At 41.5% G+C, this 15945-nt stretch overlaps 1 protein-coding gene across 1 annotated transcript; it reads left to right on the top strand.

The window, feature by feature from the left end:
* The first annotated feature begins 13071 nt into the window (after positions 1-13071).
* Positions 13072-15006, top strand: LOC132221290 (protein kinase C alpha type-like). The gene has a single exon (XM_059675490.1). It carries the CDS (start codon positions 13319-13321, stop codon positions 13790-13792), a length of 474 nt encoding a protein of 157 aa, XP_059531473.1. The 5' UTR covers positions 13072-13318; the 3' UTR covers positions 13793-15006.
* Positions 15007-15945: the final 939 nt, after the last annotated feature.

The raw sequence follows: 15945 nt of genomic DNA on the forward strand, positions 1-15945 counted from the left end.
GCGGGGTAGGGAGCCAGACAGCCACCCCATTAAACAGGCCCCGTGATGGCCAATCCTTTCCTCTAACTCACACTGGACAATCTAATCACAGCCTGCTAACATTGAGGGCATGACCAGATCTTACCCATTTCTCTATGTAATCCTCTGAAAGTCTTTCCTTTTCTTTTTGGTTTTTATTTATTTATTTTTGAGTCTTATCGTAATTTCACAACTTAACCATCATGAATACTTCCCATTTTTCATTTCCTTTAATCAGGCAAGCATTTAGCTCCACTCTTTCATTATGTACATTCAGAATTGCACTGTGTATTTTTAAAAAATATTTTTCAACTTCAGTTCACATTCAATATAATTTTGTATTAGTTTCAGGTGTAGAGCATAGTGGTTAGATAATCATAAACTTTACAAGTGCTCCGCCCCCAATATTTCAAGTACCCACTGGCACTGTACCAGTTATTATAACATTACTGACTATATTCCCTATGCTGTACTTTACATACTCAGGACTATTTTGTGACTACCAATTTGTACTTCTTAATCCCTTAACCTTTTTCACTCAGCCCCCCCCAACTCCCCTTCCTTCTGACAACCATCAGCCTGATCTCTGTATCTATGAGACTAGTTTCTATTTTGTTTGGCGGTTTATTTTATTCTTTAGATTCCACCTATAAGCGAAATCATATATTTGTCTGGAACTTTCGACCTTTTTTGCTTTACCCACTGGTTTCTGAGATCCTGAATTCTTTCCTTTAAACTCCATTTAATATACGGCTGTAAATCCGTCTGCTGCCATACTCCCTGCCTCATAACCTTCCTTAAGCCCTTTGTCCTCCCCACGTAACCTTTAAATTTAGTTGATTCGTTTTGATCATAGTGCTAAGGAGGCCAAGGCCAAAGGTTAAGTACCAGAAAAAAGCTTATAAACCCCTGGACTCACAAACATTAGAGCATGAAAAGAACCCTAACAATGGCTTAGCACAACCCTCTTATTTTACAGATGAGATCATTACGTCTGGAAACATCAAGTTTGGGAAGAAAAAAACACTCATCTATACATGGCAAAAGAATGGCCTTTAATCTTAGGCAATTATCTGGAAAATTCTTGCTTGTTACTTCCAGACCTAAGGCAAGAAGGAATGTGGATTACATCACATAATCAGCACCCTCCAGGGAGAGGCCAAGAAACCTCACAGCCCTTTTACTAGTAGGTTCTCTTCCTCTAATTACAAGTACCTTTCTCACTGAAGTATTTGTCCTAATCCTTAACCCTGACTTACATTTCTTTATTTTGTCCTTCAGAGGAGAAAAGCAATGAAAAGATCTCAGATAGTAGGCAGAGTGTAGTGGTGAGATGCAAGAATCCTAGAGACAGGTGGGGTTCAAGTCCCAGCTCTCAGTCACCTCCTATCACTCCTACTTCGGGCACATTTCTTAACCTCTCCAAGGCTAAATTCTATAGCAGGAAAATAGGGATAACCTTGCAGAGTTTCTGTTAGCATTAGATGAGCAACTCTGAACCAGCCACTCCTGGTTCAGAGCTGCTCATCTTGGCCCTGGTTTTTGTAATGTGTCACAAGGCTAGACTATTTCCTTTTTCACAGTGACTTCCTTCCTGGGTGGTAGATATCTGCTCTCCTTCCTTATTGATGACTCCAGCTGGCACTCCCTCAATCCATGAGGCCAAAGATGTTCTTACAATAGTGAGCCTCAAAAGGAAGAGTTGAAAAATCCAAGGTCATGCTTAGAGAGAGAAAGGAAGAGAGAGAGAGAGAGAGAGAGAGAGAGAGAGAGAGAGAGAGAGAGAGATTAGTTGCCTTCCATATGTGCCCTGTCTGGATACCCAACCTGTAACTCAGGTATGTGCCCTGACTGGGAATCGAACCTGCAACCTACCACTATATACCAAGAGTGTAGAGGGGGCTGTCATTGTCTGGCCAAATAAAATTGTATTTCACCACCAGAATACACCTGTATTTCATGTGTTTTCTTCATCTTTGTTATATCTTTCTTATAACATGAATCATAAGTATTCAATTCTATTGTATACTCAATTGAGTATTCTTTCTGTTGATTACAATGGAAGCATTTTCATATTGCTACATAACCAGGGATTGTTGTTACTGTGCGTTCACACTTCTAAGAGCCAATAAGTGTTTTTTTTTCCCCAGGAAAAGGTCTGGTCCAAGCTGACCTGATATCTCCAACACAAAAAACACTTTTAAAGAGCAGTTCATCTTACTGTAAAATATTCCATCATTTCTTTTCATTGGGAATCCCCTCCAAGGTGGTATTAACATTTATAATGTCTTAAGTAATTCTGCAACTGTTACTTCATTTATTCCTCATAATCTCCTTAGGTCAGTACTATTATACCCATTCTGTTTTATGAGGCCAAATCTTATTTATTTATTTATTTATTTATTTATTTATTTATTTATTTATTTTTGGTTCTCTTATCAGGAGATATTTGATACAACAAAAATGTGAGGGAAAGTCACCCTAAGAAAACACACAAATGTGTATGCCCAATTATGTGTTATCACACCTCCCAAGGACTTTGCCATCATTGCCATTCTTTTGTGTCTTCTGGAAACAATTCTAAAGAAGAAACTTTTCAAGAATATACAACATGTACATAGGGGTTCAAAGTCAGAGTGAGTACACTAAGAGGGTAAATAGAAGGGTAGGAGGCAGTGGCAAGTAATGCAGATCTCCAACAAATAGTGGAGCTTTCCATGTTCCTGAAAGAAATGACAAGCCAAACCAGAATCCTGACCAGGTATTCTGAGCCAAGCAAAGTGTCAAAGCACACTCCATGTCCTGCACCTCGTGTGTCCCTCTGTTAAGGCCAGGGCACGGTGCTTTCCCCTAAATGATCTCAGGTTCACAGCAGCAACACATGCAACCTTCTGTCAACAAGCAGAGCCGTGAAAATAGCACTGGCCTTTATGTCCACTGGCCCATGTCCTCAAAACAGTCAACGTGGAACTGAAAGCAAACAAGCACAATGCCAAAATATTAAGTAACAAGCTTTTGACACATTTTAGGACATTCCACATCCTGTGTGTTTTTAAGAGAGAAATCCATGTTTGCTCATAAAATTGACTCATTATTTTCCAAGAATAAAAGATAAAATTTTAAATGATATTTTATTTAATAGCATATTTATAACTTTTAAAATATGTGATGATATGGCAAGGTTTTTATATTAAAAATGGGCTGCTACAAACCAACGGAAAATGTTTAACTATATTTTTTGAAATGGCAAAACCATGAGTCATAGAGATATAAAATAGATACTTGTCCAAGATTTTTATTTAACTCATTATTAATTAAATTAATTATTAAATTTAACCCATTATAAATTATTTAATTATTATTAAATTGGGAACCAGGCCAAGTGTTTCAACCCATTTAAAGGAAAAATTAAAAACCACACATTTACATGAATGTTGAAATAAATTTACAAATTGAAACCAAATTGGTTTTTCCTGATAATGGGGATGTGGGTGGGTGGGGTGGGATAGCTCTCCACTGCACAGAAGTCTTTGGCAAGTAGATAAAAATTACTTGCATTTGCAATAATTTTTCAGTGATCTGCAAACTACAGAGTTGAAAAATCACCTAATCAAAGCAATGGTTCATATCCCTATAGCAGTGTTTTAGCAAGTTTTTTCCATTCCTTCCAAAGCAGACTTTTCAGACATTTTTACTTAATCTTCTCCCCACTCCAAATTAAATGCTAAAGAATAAAATCTTATTGAGCAGAATAGGACTTTGAAGAGCCACAAACCACTGTAATAGCTTAACATTTCCTTTCCACAACCAAGAACCAATGTTTGCCCCTGTTGGTTGACTGAGAATACATGCCCTCTAGGACAAATAACCCCGAGGGCTCCCATAGTCCATTGAAAGGATATCTAGTAGTCTCTCTATGATGTCACTTTTAAAAAACCACTCTACATATTAAATTACATTTTATATACGATACATGTTCATTATTATATTTATTACATATATAGGGGCTTCAAGGATAGTTTATAAAGGGGTCAGTCAGCACACTATAGCCTGCAAGCCCAATCCAACCTGCCTGTTTTTGTAAATAAAGTTTTACTGGAAAATCGCCACATAGATCATTTACGAATTGTCTTGTCTGTTGCCTACATACCACAACAGCAGAGCTGAGTGGTTGCTACATCGACCACAAGGCTAGAGGAGCCTCAATTATTTACTGTTTCTCTATTTACAGAAAAGTTGGCCAACCTCTCTGGTTTATACTAAATTGCAGATAATAATTATCTCTGGTTAATAAGATAATAAATTATTTTTCTTTAAAAAATCTATATTTCCTATAAATGTTTTACTGATGAACAAAACTTACAAATTATTTATTACACATCAATTGTGAACAAGGAACTTGAGGAACAGAGAATAAGACATGGTTCCTGCCTTTTACAACACTTCTAATCTAATGTTGATGAGGTCAAGTGGTGTGTTTGCTAAAGGAAGGTTGTTCTGTACTTTTATTGATGTAAGTTAAAAATAGAAGTAGATAAGGACAGCTAGAGGGAAAAAGGTCGTTATTAGTAATTGAGCTGGTCAATGTAAATGTTTAGGTTAAATTTCGGTCCCCAGACCCTTAACTATTAAAGAAAACGCAGATTTAATAGTTCATCATGACTAAAGTTTTACTTCAAGTTATAAAAATAAACTAAAAGAATGTGCTTGCTATAAATTTCTAGAGAACATTATATTTTCTCTTCATTCAGATTTTAGACTCAGTGAGGTTACGAAATTCAAAATTATCCTAAAAGCCACCCTGAGAAGATAATGTAATATTTCAGGACTTAAGCTGCTCTGATTCACATATATCTCTAATCTTTTCCTAGCAAAGTTTAAAGATATTGTAACTTAACAGCAATTCAAGATTATGTGTGGCATTCCAGTCTGTTCATTCTTTCCAGCTCCCCGAAAAATGCTTTCCCAATGACCTTCCCTGAATGATAGTATCTTAGTTCCCTTAGAAGCTAAGCTGTATTTAAGACCTAGGCAAAAGATTTTCTCATTGCTCAATTCTAAGAATTTTAGAGCAGGGCCTTCCAATCCAGTGTGTTTACAGAATAAGAATTTTACCTATTTGGAAGATAAATATGTAAATTAATCAGTGAGTCTTTGGTGGGATAAAACATTTTTTTGTTCAAGAATCTCCAGGAAGTAACTATAATATTATTAACATTACTTCCAAATTAATTCAACAATCATTTGAACACCTAACATATTAGCCTTTCCCTATCATGCTGTCATGATGTACTAATGTGTGCCAATCAATTGTGAGGTGTATTGCCAGTAATCTGTCACTAATAAAGTTTCAAGCTTCCAGAAATTAAAATTGACTCTATAATGGCCACTCTCATTCATCTGTTTGTTACTAAATGGGCAAATAAGACATGAAGGCCAATGATGTGGACAGTCCCATAGGAGGTATCAGCATGTGAGAACAACATCTCTCATTTGTACCATGGTGTAAAAATGGGGTCCACACTTAGAGCCAAAAGGAGAGAATCAGTGGGAAAGAGTAAAAAGGAGGGTAAGAAGAAAAAGGAGAAGAGGGGGAGGGGAATATGGAGGAGGACTGAGGGCAGTGGTAAAGGAGAAGAAAAACAACACTGTCCGGAGTGAGAAAGAAGGAGGAGAGCCCAAATGAAACAAAGAAAGAACAATCAGCCCTAGAATTATTGCTCAGTGGTTAGAGCATCAACCTGCAGACTGAAGGGTTGCCGGTTCAATTCCAGTCAAGGGCATGTACTTCCTCGGTTGCAGGCTCAATCCTTGACCCTGGTTGGGGCATGTGCGGGAGGCAACCACTGGATGTGTCTCTCACATCAATGTAGCTCTCTCATATCTCTCTCTGTCTCTCCCCTTCCTTTCCACTTGCTGGAAAAATATCCTCAGGTGAAGATTAACAAAAGAAAGAACAGTCAGGAAACAGGACAGACCAGGGCAATGGAGCAAAGTCCAGAAAAAGAAGGGGTGGGGGCAGGCTCAATTGCTGCTGAGAAATTAGGTAACATTGGTGACATGAAACAACTGAATGTCCCTGGGAAACCTCAGTATGAGCAGAAGGCTGACATGAAAGCCTGGGTTGAGGAAAGAGTTAAAGCAGAGTAAATACAAAAAACATCTGTATACTCTTCCTTACTGAAGCTTGGCCTTGCTGGGAAAGAGGAAGATAGAATGGTAGTAAGAGAGGACACTGGGTACAGGCAAGCACTTTGAAGGACTGGAGAGAGCTGAGCATGTGTATGGGTTCAACTTATCTGATAAGTTGAAAGTATCGGATAGAGAGGAAATGATCAATAGGACAGAAGGAGTAGGATCAAAGGATTGGTCTTGAACAGGAAAGGCACACCACTTCCTCATAAACTGGGGCAGGAGGTAAGGGTGAGTGCATTTGGAGGTCAACTTGTTGTGGATAGAAAGCCACACCCTACAGACCTGCTCTCTCATTCCAGGAGGGGCACAACCATCAAGCGAGTGGGAAGGGGTCAGGGTGGAACGTGGATGGCTGTTGTTTAAAGTGGGAGAGGAGGATGAACAGAAACAGGTAAAATCATTGCTCCACCGGGAGCCACTTGAGGCCCTGAGAGGAGAGTCAGAGAAAAAGGGGAATAGGATCTCAGGCACAATCTTAGGGAGTGGACACATTTTCCAGGAAAAGAACGGAGGAATGAGCAAAGACATCTGAGAGAAAATGGCCATAGAAGTAAAAAACAAACAAACAACAACAAAAAATTTGCATTGCTGTAGAAGCTGTGGTAAGGAATACTTAAAAGGACTAAATGGCCAGCCAGTGTAGCTCAGAGGTTGAGCCTTGACCCAGGAACCAAGAAGCCACCAGTTTTAATATGCTTAATGAAAGCACATTAAAAAAAAAAAAAAAGGATAAGATGGGGCCTGGCTGACATGGCTCCGTGGTTGAGCATCAACCATACTTATCAGCCTGGTTGAGTTTTGGAAGGTTGTATTTTTCTAGGAATATATCCATTTCCTCTAGGTCAGGGGTGGGCAAACTTTTTGACTCGAGGGCCACAATGGGTTCTTAAACTGGATCGGAGGGCCGGAACAAAAGCATGGATGGAGTGTTTGTGTGAACTAATACAAATTCAAAGTAAACATCATTACATAAAAGGTTACGGTCTTTTTTTTCAATAGTTTTATTCATTTCAAATGCCCACGGCTGCTCTAGGTTGTCTAGTTTGTTGGAATACATTGTTCATAGTATTTTTTTAAACAATCCTTTGTATTTCTGTGGGGTCTGTTGTTATTTCGCCTCTTTCATTTCTGATTTTGTTTAGGTCCTCTCTCTTTGCTTCTTGGTGAGCCTGGTTAGAGGTTCATCAATCTTGTTTATCCTTTCAAAGAACCAGCTCTTGGTTTCATGATCTTTTGTATTGTTTTTTTGGTCTCAATGTCATTTATTTCCACTCTGATCTTTATTATTTCCTTCCTTCTGCTCATTGTGGGCTTTTCTTGTTGCTCTCTTTCTAATTCTTTAAGTTGTAGAGTTAGATGATTTATTACCATTTTTCTTGTTTTTTGAGGTAGGCCTGTAGAGCTATAAATTTCCCTCTCAGGACTGCTTTCACTGTGTTCCACAGATTTTGGATTGTTATGTTTTCATTGTCATTCATTTCCAGGACACTTTTAATTTCTTCTTTGATCTCTTTGGTAACCCAATCATTGTTTGATAGTATGCTATTCAGCTTCTAAGTGTTTGAATTTTTTTGATTGTTTTTATTGTAGTTTATTTCTAATATTATGCCATTATAGTCTGAGAGGATGCTTGATATGATTTCAATCTTCTTGAATTTGGAGAGACTTTGCCCCTGACCCAGTATGTGGTTTGTCTTTGAAAATGTCCCATGTGCCCTTGAGAAGAACATATATTCTGTAGCTTTGGGGTGAAATGTTCTGAAGATGTCAATTAAGTCCATCTGATCTAGTGAGTCATTTAGGATTGCTGATTTTTTGTCTAGAGGATTTATCCAGTGACGTTAGTGGGGGTATTAAAGTCCCCTACTATGAGTGTACTGTTATTGATCTCTCCCTTGATATCTTCCAGGAGTTTTTATGTATTTGGGTGCTCCTGCATTGGGTGCATATATGTTTACCAAGGTTATATCCTCTTGTTCTATCAATCCCTTTAGTATTATGAAGTGGCCTTCCTTATCCCTTGTTATGGCCTTCACTTTGAGGTCTATTTTGTCAGATATAAGTGTCAGAAAAAGAATTCAGAATAAGGGTCATAGAGTTCATAAACCTGATGGAGGAAAAAATCAACAACTTATGTAAGAATCAAGAAGAAATAAAGAGTGATATAGCTGTAATAAAAAACACCATGAAAAGTTTTTTATTTCCAGCTTTTTTTTTCATTTCCATTTGCCTGAAAAATATTTTTCCATCCCTTCACTTTCAGTCTGTGTGAGTCCCTTGTTCTGAGGTGGGTCTCTTGTAGATAGTATATATATATGGGTAATGTTTTTTTATCCATTCAGCCACTCGATGTCTTTTGATTGGAGCATTTAGTCCATTTACATTTAAAGTTATTATTGATAGGTACTTGTTTGTAGCCATTTTTATTTTTTGTGCCTGTGTTCCTTCTTCCCTTTTTATTTCTTCTTTTTACACCAGTCCTTTTAGCATTTCTTGTATTGCTGGCTTGGTAGTGATAAACTCCCTTAGTTTTTTGTTTTTTTATTTTTATCTATGAAGCTCCTTATTTCCCCTTCAATTTTGAATGATAGCCTTGTTGGACAGAGTATTCTTGGGTTCAGTCCCTTGCTTTGCACCACTTTGTAAATTTCCTTTCATTCCTTTCTGGCCTGGTGTGTTTCTGTTGAGAAATCATTTGATAATCTAATGGGAGATCCCTTGTACGTAACTTTCTGTCTCTCTGTTGCAGCCTTTAAGATTCTATTGTTGTCCTGAATGTTTGCCATCGTAATTATGACATGTCTTGGTGTGGGTCTTTTTAGGTTCATCTTATTTGGGACTCTCTGTGCTTGTGTGACTTTTTTTCCCTCCACATCAGGGAAATTTTCTGACATTATTTCTTCAAGTAGGTTTTCTAACCCTTGTTTCTCTTCCTGTCATTCTGGTACCCCTATTATTAGTATGTTGCTTTGTTTCATGTTTTCCCAAAGCTCCCTTAGGCTCTCCTCCTGTCTTTTAATTTTTTTCTCCAATTGCAGTTTAGTTTGGGTGTGTTTTGCTTTTCTGTCTTCTAATTAGGTCCTCTGCTTCTCCTAGTCTACTGTTGAAACTTTTCATGGTGTTTTTTACTGCAGCTATATCACTCTTTATTTCTTCTTGATTCTTACATAAGTTGTTGATTTTTTCCTCCATCCGGTTTATGAACTCTATGACCCTTATTCCGAATTCTGTTTCTGACCTATTGCATGCCTCTGTTTCACTTAGCTGCTTTTCTGGCAATTCCGCCTTTTGTTTACTTTGGAGATTTCTTTGTCTCCCCATTTTTGCTCTCACCAAAGGATCTAGGTGGCAAGTTGTGCAGAGGCTGCTCCTTGGGCAGCAGTGGCTCCTTGGGGGGCGGCTGCTCCTTGGGTGGTCGCAGCAGTGGCTGCTCCTCAGTTGGCAGCAGCTCCTCTGGTGGGCGCTGCTCACAGCAGTGGTGGCTCTGCTGGCTGGCGGGGGCATGCTGTTTGCACAGCTGCTGCTCCTTGGACAGGGGCAGGCTGCTCGTGTGGCTGCTGCTCCTCGGACGGCCACTAAAATTCTTGATAGCCTGGAAGATGAACTTCCCAGACAAACTGACACCAGCAGTTGCCATCTCAGAAGTTTGAACAGAAAAAAATGGGAAAATTATGTTAAGCTGATTACTGTGGTCCTCATTCACCTGCAAGTTATGGGGACAAAATACAGACTTTGGTTATCAGCTTGATTTCTCTTTCTGCTTTGGGATCTGTGGTTAATTTAGTGAAACACATATTTCTGCCACTCAAGACCCAGGTAAGGCTTAGGTCAAGTTATAAACACGAGGTTTTTATCACATGCTGACAGAAGGAAAAAAACACATCTGGAAAATGTCATTATCAGAAGAAAACTCTGTTTTGCTTTGGGCTCTTTGGTTTAAGGTTTTTGTCACATTTTAAAAATCACTAAGGAGCTAAAAAGTTTGTAACTAATAGTTAGTAAGGTAATTAAATTGTATGCAGGCCAAAATAAATACAATGCATTTATTAGTAAGATTGCATTACATTTTATGATTTTGTCTAAATATTCCTAAGTACAGATTCTCAAACTCTTGATATAAAATCAGTGGGTCTTTGGAATAGAGCCATCTTCCTGTTTTGCTGCTGTTTTATATACTTGGGAGGAAGTAATTATACTTATTGAATCTCATTTCCTTAATATATAAAGGAGATACTTGTCTTTATATCTGAACACTCACACCTTTGTTGCCCACAATAGGCAATGGACATTTCACCTTTGTCTTCATAGAGCTTTGCATATTCTAAAGGTAATACTACCAAAATAGCATTTCCATCTCTTAAGCATTGATAAACTTTGGCACACAGAGATTAGCTATGGGCTTCAAAATAAGACTTTGGAAAAATGAAATTATAACCCAAAGTCACCAAAAAATGACATGGGATACACAACAGGCTCTTAATGTTGGTCACTTTAGGTGAAGGTGGGGACAAAGTGGAAGTTGGAAGATTTAAATGTTATTTTAATACATTTGTCATCACCCTGAAAATGCACTGTGTTTTGTAAATTTTGGAAGGGTTTTCCTAAATATTTTTAAATAAATTTAAATAGGTCGTGTTTCTTTACTCCTTTTCATTCAAATTAATACATTGTTAATTCTGCATTTTAGGAACCATAAATAAAGATAACTTTCTATAAACCCATATTAGCTTAAGTGGGGCAGCTTCAAATTGGAAGATGTATCTAAAACTATCAAATGTAATATGTGGCTATCACATATTTCCTCACATCTAGTGAATATCCTGGACTGTCACCAAAAAAAATCTGGTCTGGGTGAAATGATGCTTACTAAGGACAAAGACAATCTTTCATGCCAGTCTTACATAAGCATCACATTGGCAGCCAATCTTCCAAGCGATCCTTGTCTCATGCTATTCTCTGCAGAAGACAAGAACAATGCAGACACTGCTAGAAGTGGAATGAGTCACAGGCAACACCTGCCACAGGCATTATCTTCAAGGTAAATGCTTGCCTGACGCAGGGCCACAGAGTCCTAAAATAGTGTGAGCCTGTTACACAGAACCCAAAATAATTACTCAAGAAATAGCTCCTTCTAAAGGGACAAATTACCCCATCAACATAAAATGACATTGTCATGATATTGTTCGATAATGTCTTTAAAGAAAAATAATTTCCTGGTGATCACCCTGACATGAAAATTATAAATTAAAATTAGATCAGCCAAAGGAAGCCAAGAATTGTTTTCTAAAAGTCTCTTCTCAGTTCTGGCCTACATTTTCATTTTTGTCTTTTAAATATATATTTTTATTGATTTTAGAGAGAAAGGGAGAGGGAGAGAGAGTAAAAAACATCAATGATGAGAATCATTGATCAGCTGCCTCCTGCACATCCCTCACTGGGGATGGAGCCGCAACCTGGGCATGTGCCCTCAACCAGGTATCGACCCTTGACCTCCTGGTTCATAGGTCGAGGCTCAACCACTGAGCCACACCCGCTGGACCCCTTCTACTGTTTGGAAGTCACTCCCACAGAGGGACCATAGTAGGAGCTGCTCAAGAGAATCCATGGCAATCAGGTGCCTAAGAAAGACCAGAAAGGCTACAGGCTTCCTGTGTGGAGGGGCCAGGAGAAGCAGCTGGAAAGACATGTCCTGTCACAGAGCACATGGAAGGGATGGCTGAACACCAAACTTTAAACATAAGGCCCTGATCAATAATGCCAAAGTTCACCAGGTTTACAAGTCTCCCAGAGTTGCCATAACAATTCGCCACAAAATGGGAAGCTTAAAACAGCAGGAATAAGTCTGAAATCAAGGTGTGAGCAGGACTGGATCCTTCTGGAAATTCTGAAGGAGGGCCTGTCTCCTAGTTTCTGGAGGTTGCCATGGGTGTAGACCAGCGATTTCCAACAGATGAGCCCCAAGAATTTTTAAAACGGGCAATACCCGACTAGTCAGCCCCACTGACCTCTTTTCCCTTCAATTATCAAATTAAAAACTGGCAGCAGCCAACACAATAGCTGTCTGGTGTGAATGAATCAAAATTCTACCTTTTTCTGTGATAATGGCAAAAAACGTGTTTAGTTTTTAGTGCCGCAGAACTTTAGTAATTGGCTCATGTGTGCCAGGTGAAACCTCAAGTTGACACCAGCTGATCCAAGACCAGGAAGGGGCAGCTGCCCCGCATGCCAAGCGGGGGCTCCAGGGAGCGTGGACCAGGCGCCCACCGTAGGCTCTGACCCGGAGAGGAGAGGGGAGAAGCGAGGAGGAGAAAGAGGAGCTGGAGGGAGCCAGCGGGAGTGGAAGGAGGAAGGCAGGAGGGGAACCGGCAAGGCGAGAGGAGCTGAAGCAGAGGAAGGAGAGGCAGAGGCGGGCGGGGGAAGGGGAGGAAAGGGAAAGCAAAGAAAAAGGCGGCAGAGAACGGTCCCGCCCGTCTGATGCCCATCTTCGCTCCCAATTTCGGCCGGCGCTGCCCGGGCCGCTTCCGCCGCCTCCGGTTTCTGGGCTGCCCCCCAAACACGAAGATCCCGGCTCCCACAGCAGGCGCGCCCCTGCCCGACTCGCCCGCGCACTCGCCCCCGCCCTCTGCCCCTTCCAGTCCGCGCTCCCGCCCCCGCCTTCCCCGCCCGCACACTCGCCCCGGCCGATGCCCTCCCGCCCCTTCCCGCCCGCGCACTCGCCCCCGCCGGTGCCCTCCCGCCCCTTCCCCGCCCGCGCACTCGCCACCGCCGGTGCCCTCCCGCCCCTTCCCCGCCCGCGCACTCGCCCCCGCCAGTGCCCTCCCGCCCCTTCCCCGCCCGCGCACTCGCACTCCGGGCTGGCGCGGTGGGCGGTGCCGCTGGGGCCCGCCGTCTTGAAAGTGCAAGCGCCGGGGCTGGGCCTTCAGAGAGCGTGGGGTCTGCCAGCCCTTCCAGCTCCCACTCTTCGCCAGTCCGGCCCGACTCTCCGCGGCGGCGCCTCCTGGACTTCTCGCAGGGACTGCCGCCTCCCACCGGCGCCCCTGCCCGCCCGCGCTCCCTGCTGCTGCGCCCCGGCTGAGCCTAGAGGTTGGCCTAGACGAGAGGGACCATGGCATCTGAGTCCCAGGCCCAGACCGCCACCAGCAGCCTCGCCCGCCAAGGGACTGTGAAGAAAGTGCACGAGGTGAAGGACCACAGATTCGCCGCCCACTTCTTCAAGCAGCCCACCTTCTGCAGCCACTGCGCCGGCTTCATCTGGGGGTTTGGAAAACAAGGCTACCAGTGCCAGCTTTGCCGCTTTGTGGTTCACAAGAGGTGCCACGAACTTGTTGCTCTTCCTTGTCGGGGCGCAGGCCAGGGGCCCGACACCGCTGACCCCAAGAACAAGCACAAGTTTAAAGTCCACAGTTACCGAAGGCCCACCTTCTGTCAGCACTGTGGGTCGTTGCTGTACGGCCTTATCCGTCAAGGGATGAAATGTGAGGCCTGCTCTATGAATGTGCACAGGCGATGCGAGACGAAAGTCCCCAGCCTCTGTGGGGTAGACCACCCTAAGAAGAGGAGCAGCTCTGCCAGAAGCTGAGGTCACCGGTGAAAAGCTCAGGGTCACAGGTATCCAGGCTCAAGGTGACGTGGCTTCCCTTTCTCCTGCTTAAGACGATCTCAAGCCCCTGGATTCTTTCCAGGGGCCTCAGTCGTCCCTCCACTTTGATTTGAGTGACTCCTGCCATTCTTAAGATGGACTCTGAATGCCTGCATCTCTGGGAAGGGGAGAAACAAATGATTTCTGGAGCTTCTTTCAAGATTTTCCCATGAGTACCCTGGATGTGTGGCCCAGTTGGTTGAGCATTGTCTCATGCATCAAGAGGTCGTTTGATTCCCAGTCTGGGCACATGCCTGGGTTGTGGACTTGATCCCCAGTCGGAGGACCATCGATGTTTCTCTCCCTCTCTCCCTTCCTCTCTCTCACAAATCAATTTAAAAAAAAAAAAGAGAGAGAGATTACCCCATGAGCATATAGGGAGATTGACACCGACTGAGTAGATCATTCTTGGGCAGGATTTTAATTGCTTCTAATTATAGGATTATCATGTAGGCACTAGATTAATTACCATGAAATTATTGCAAAGAACTTGATCTTCTTCTAGAAAGTAAGTGCATTAGCCAAGTGAGGAATCTCTTAGAAGCTAGCAAACAATTTTTTAATCACTAATGTGGAAACTTTCTTTTAACTCTTTGATGGGGGAGATGTTAAAGGGATCAGGATGGGAGTGGAAACAAAGAGCAGATCAATGCCCCTTTTGTTTCCCCGCCAAAAGGTTGGAAAACTTGAGCATTCATGTTTGGGACTCACTTGGTGCCCCAATGGAAAATGTCCCCCAAATAGTCCTGGCTGGTGTGGCTCAATTGATTGGGCTTCCTCCTGTGCATGTTGCCAGTTCAATTCCCAGCAGGGTCAGCTGCCTGGGGTTGGGGTCTAGATCCCCAGGGATTGTTTTGCTCTCAAAACAATGTTTCTCTCTCCCTTTACATTCTTCTCTCTTTAAAAATTAAAAAAAAAAAAATTTAAAAAGAAGAAAAGAAAATGTTGCCAAATGAAGGCAAAGATGTTTCCTCTCAAATTAAAAAAGAAAAAAGTTACTTTCAGTCTGTAGCTTGTCTTCTCAGACTCTTGATTTTCTTTTGAGCATATAGAAAAATAATTCTATAAAATTATACAAAATAAATAATGGCAAATTGAATAATGTAATTGAGAAAATACCCATTTGTAATAAAGGTGAAATAGAAAACAAGATAGATACATTGTCTAAGGGTTTAACTGCTGTAATTTTAAGACTCAAATATAATTTAAAAAAACTAAAGGTTTCATTTCATTTAGTTATAAGAAAAATTATGATTTTTCTTAACACCTTGAGAAACATTTCCTCTAGTGCCTTAGACCTGGCCAGTGCCAAGTTGTTAATGCGTCATATGGCCTTGGAATGGGTACTTGGGTAAAGTGTTCTATGTAAATAGAAGCACCAGGTGGGAGGTGGGGGTAGACGGGGGAGAGACACAGTCATAAAAAAAAGGATAAAGCAATCTGTATCTTTGCTCTGCCTCCCTAAGAAACTCTGTGACAAAGTGCAAATGATATCCATTCTAGGTCCATTCCCAACTCTGCCTCAAGGCTGTGTGACCTTGAGCAAATTAATTATTTGTGCATTTATAAAATGAGGGCAAAAATAAGGCTGTTTATGAATAAAGTTAGCAGATATAAAGCACTTAGAGGAGTTCTTGGCATATGTTATTTTTATAGTGCTGTTTGTGAGGATCCGATTGTTAGCTGTGAAACAGCACTAGACGTTACTGGAGATTGGACCTTGGTTCAGCAACCTTGGTACTTGAATTTGGCAAAGAAAGAGTCCAGAGCCAAGGAACCCATATTGAAGGAGAAAGTTTATTTAGAAAGTCACAAAGGTAGAAGAAGTGAGCCAGCTGGGCTGCGTGGACTTGGAAATAAGTTACAGAGGCAAAGAAGGGCCCTTGGAGCTCTGGAGAAAGAAAGGCAAAGAAAACACATCTAGGAGAAGGAGAGGGGGAAAGGCACCAGCCTTTCCAGGGAAGGAGGGAGAGAGAGGGAGCAAGAGCACACTGGGTCCTTCATCTTGAGGATTTTTAAAGGTGGGGATTTTATGGGGGGAGTCTCGGGAGATGATCTCAATCGAATATTCATCAGCTTTCCAGGGGTATCCT

This window comes from Myotis daubentonii, chromosome 18 (genome assembly GCF_963259705.1).
Source record: "Myotis daubentonii chromosome 18, mMyoDau2.1, whole genome shotgun sequence".
Lineage (NCBI taxonomy): Eukaryota > Metazoa > Chordata > Mammalia > Chiroptera > Vespertilionidae > Myotis > Myotis daubentonii.

Coding starts and splice junctions, on each gene's coding strand:
- LOC132221290 (XM_059675490.1), top strand. CDS start 13,319: ATGGCATCTGAGTCCCAGGCCCAGACCGCCACCAGCAGCCTCGCCCGC.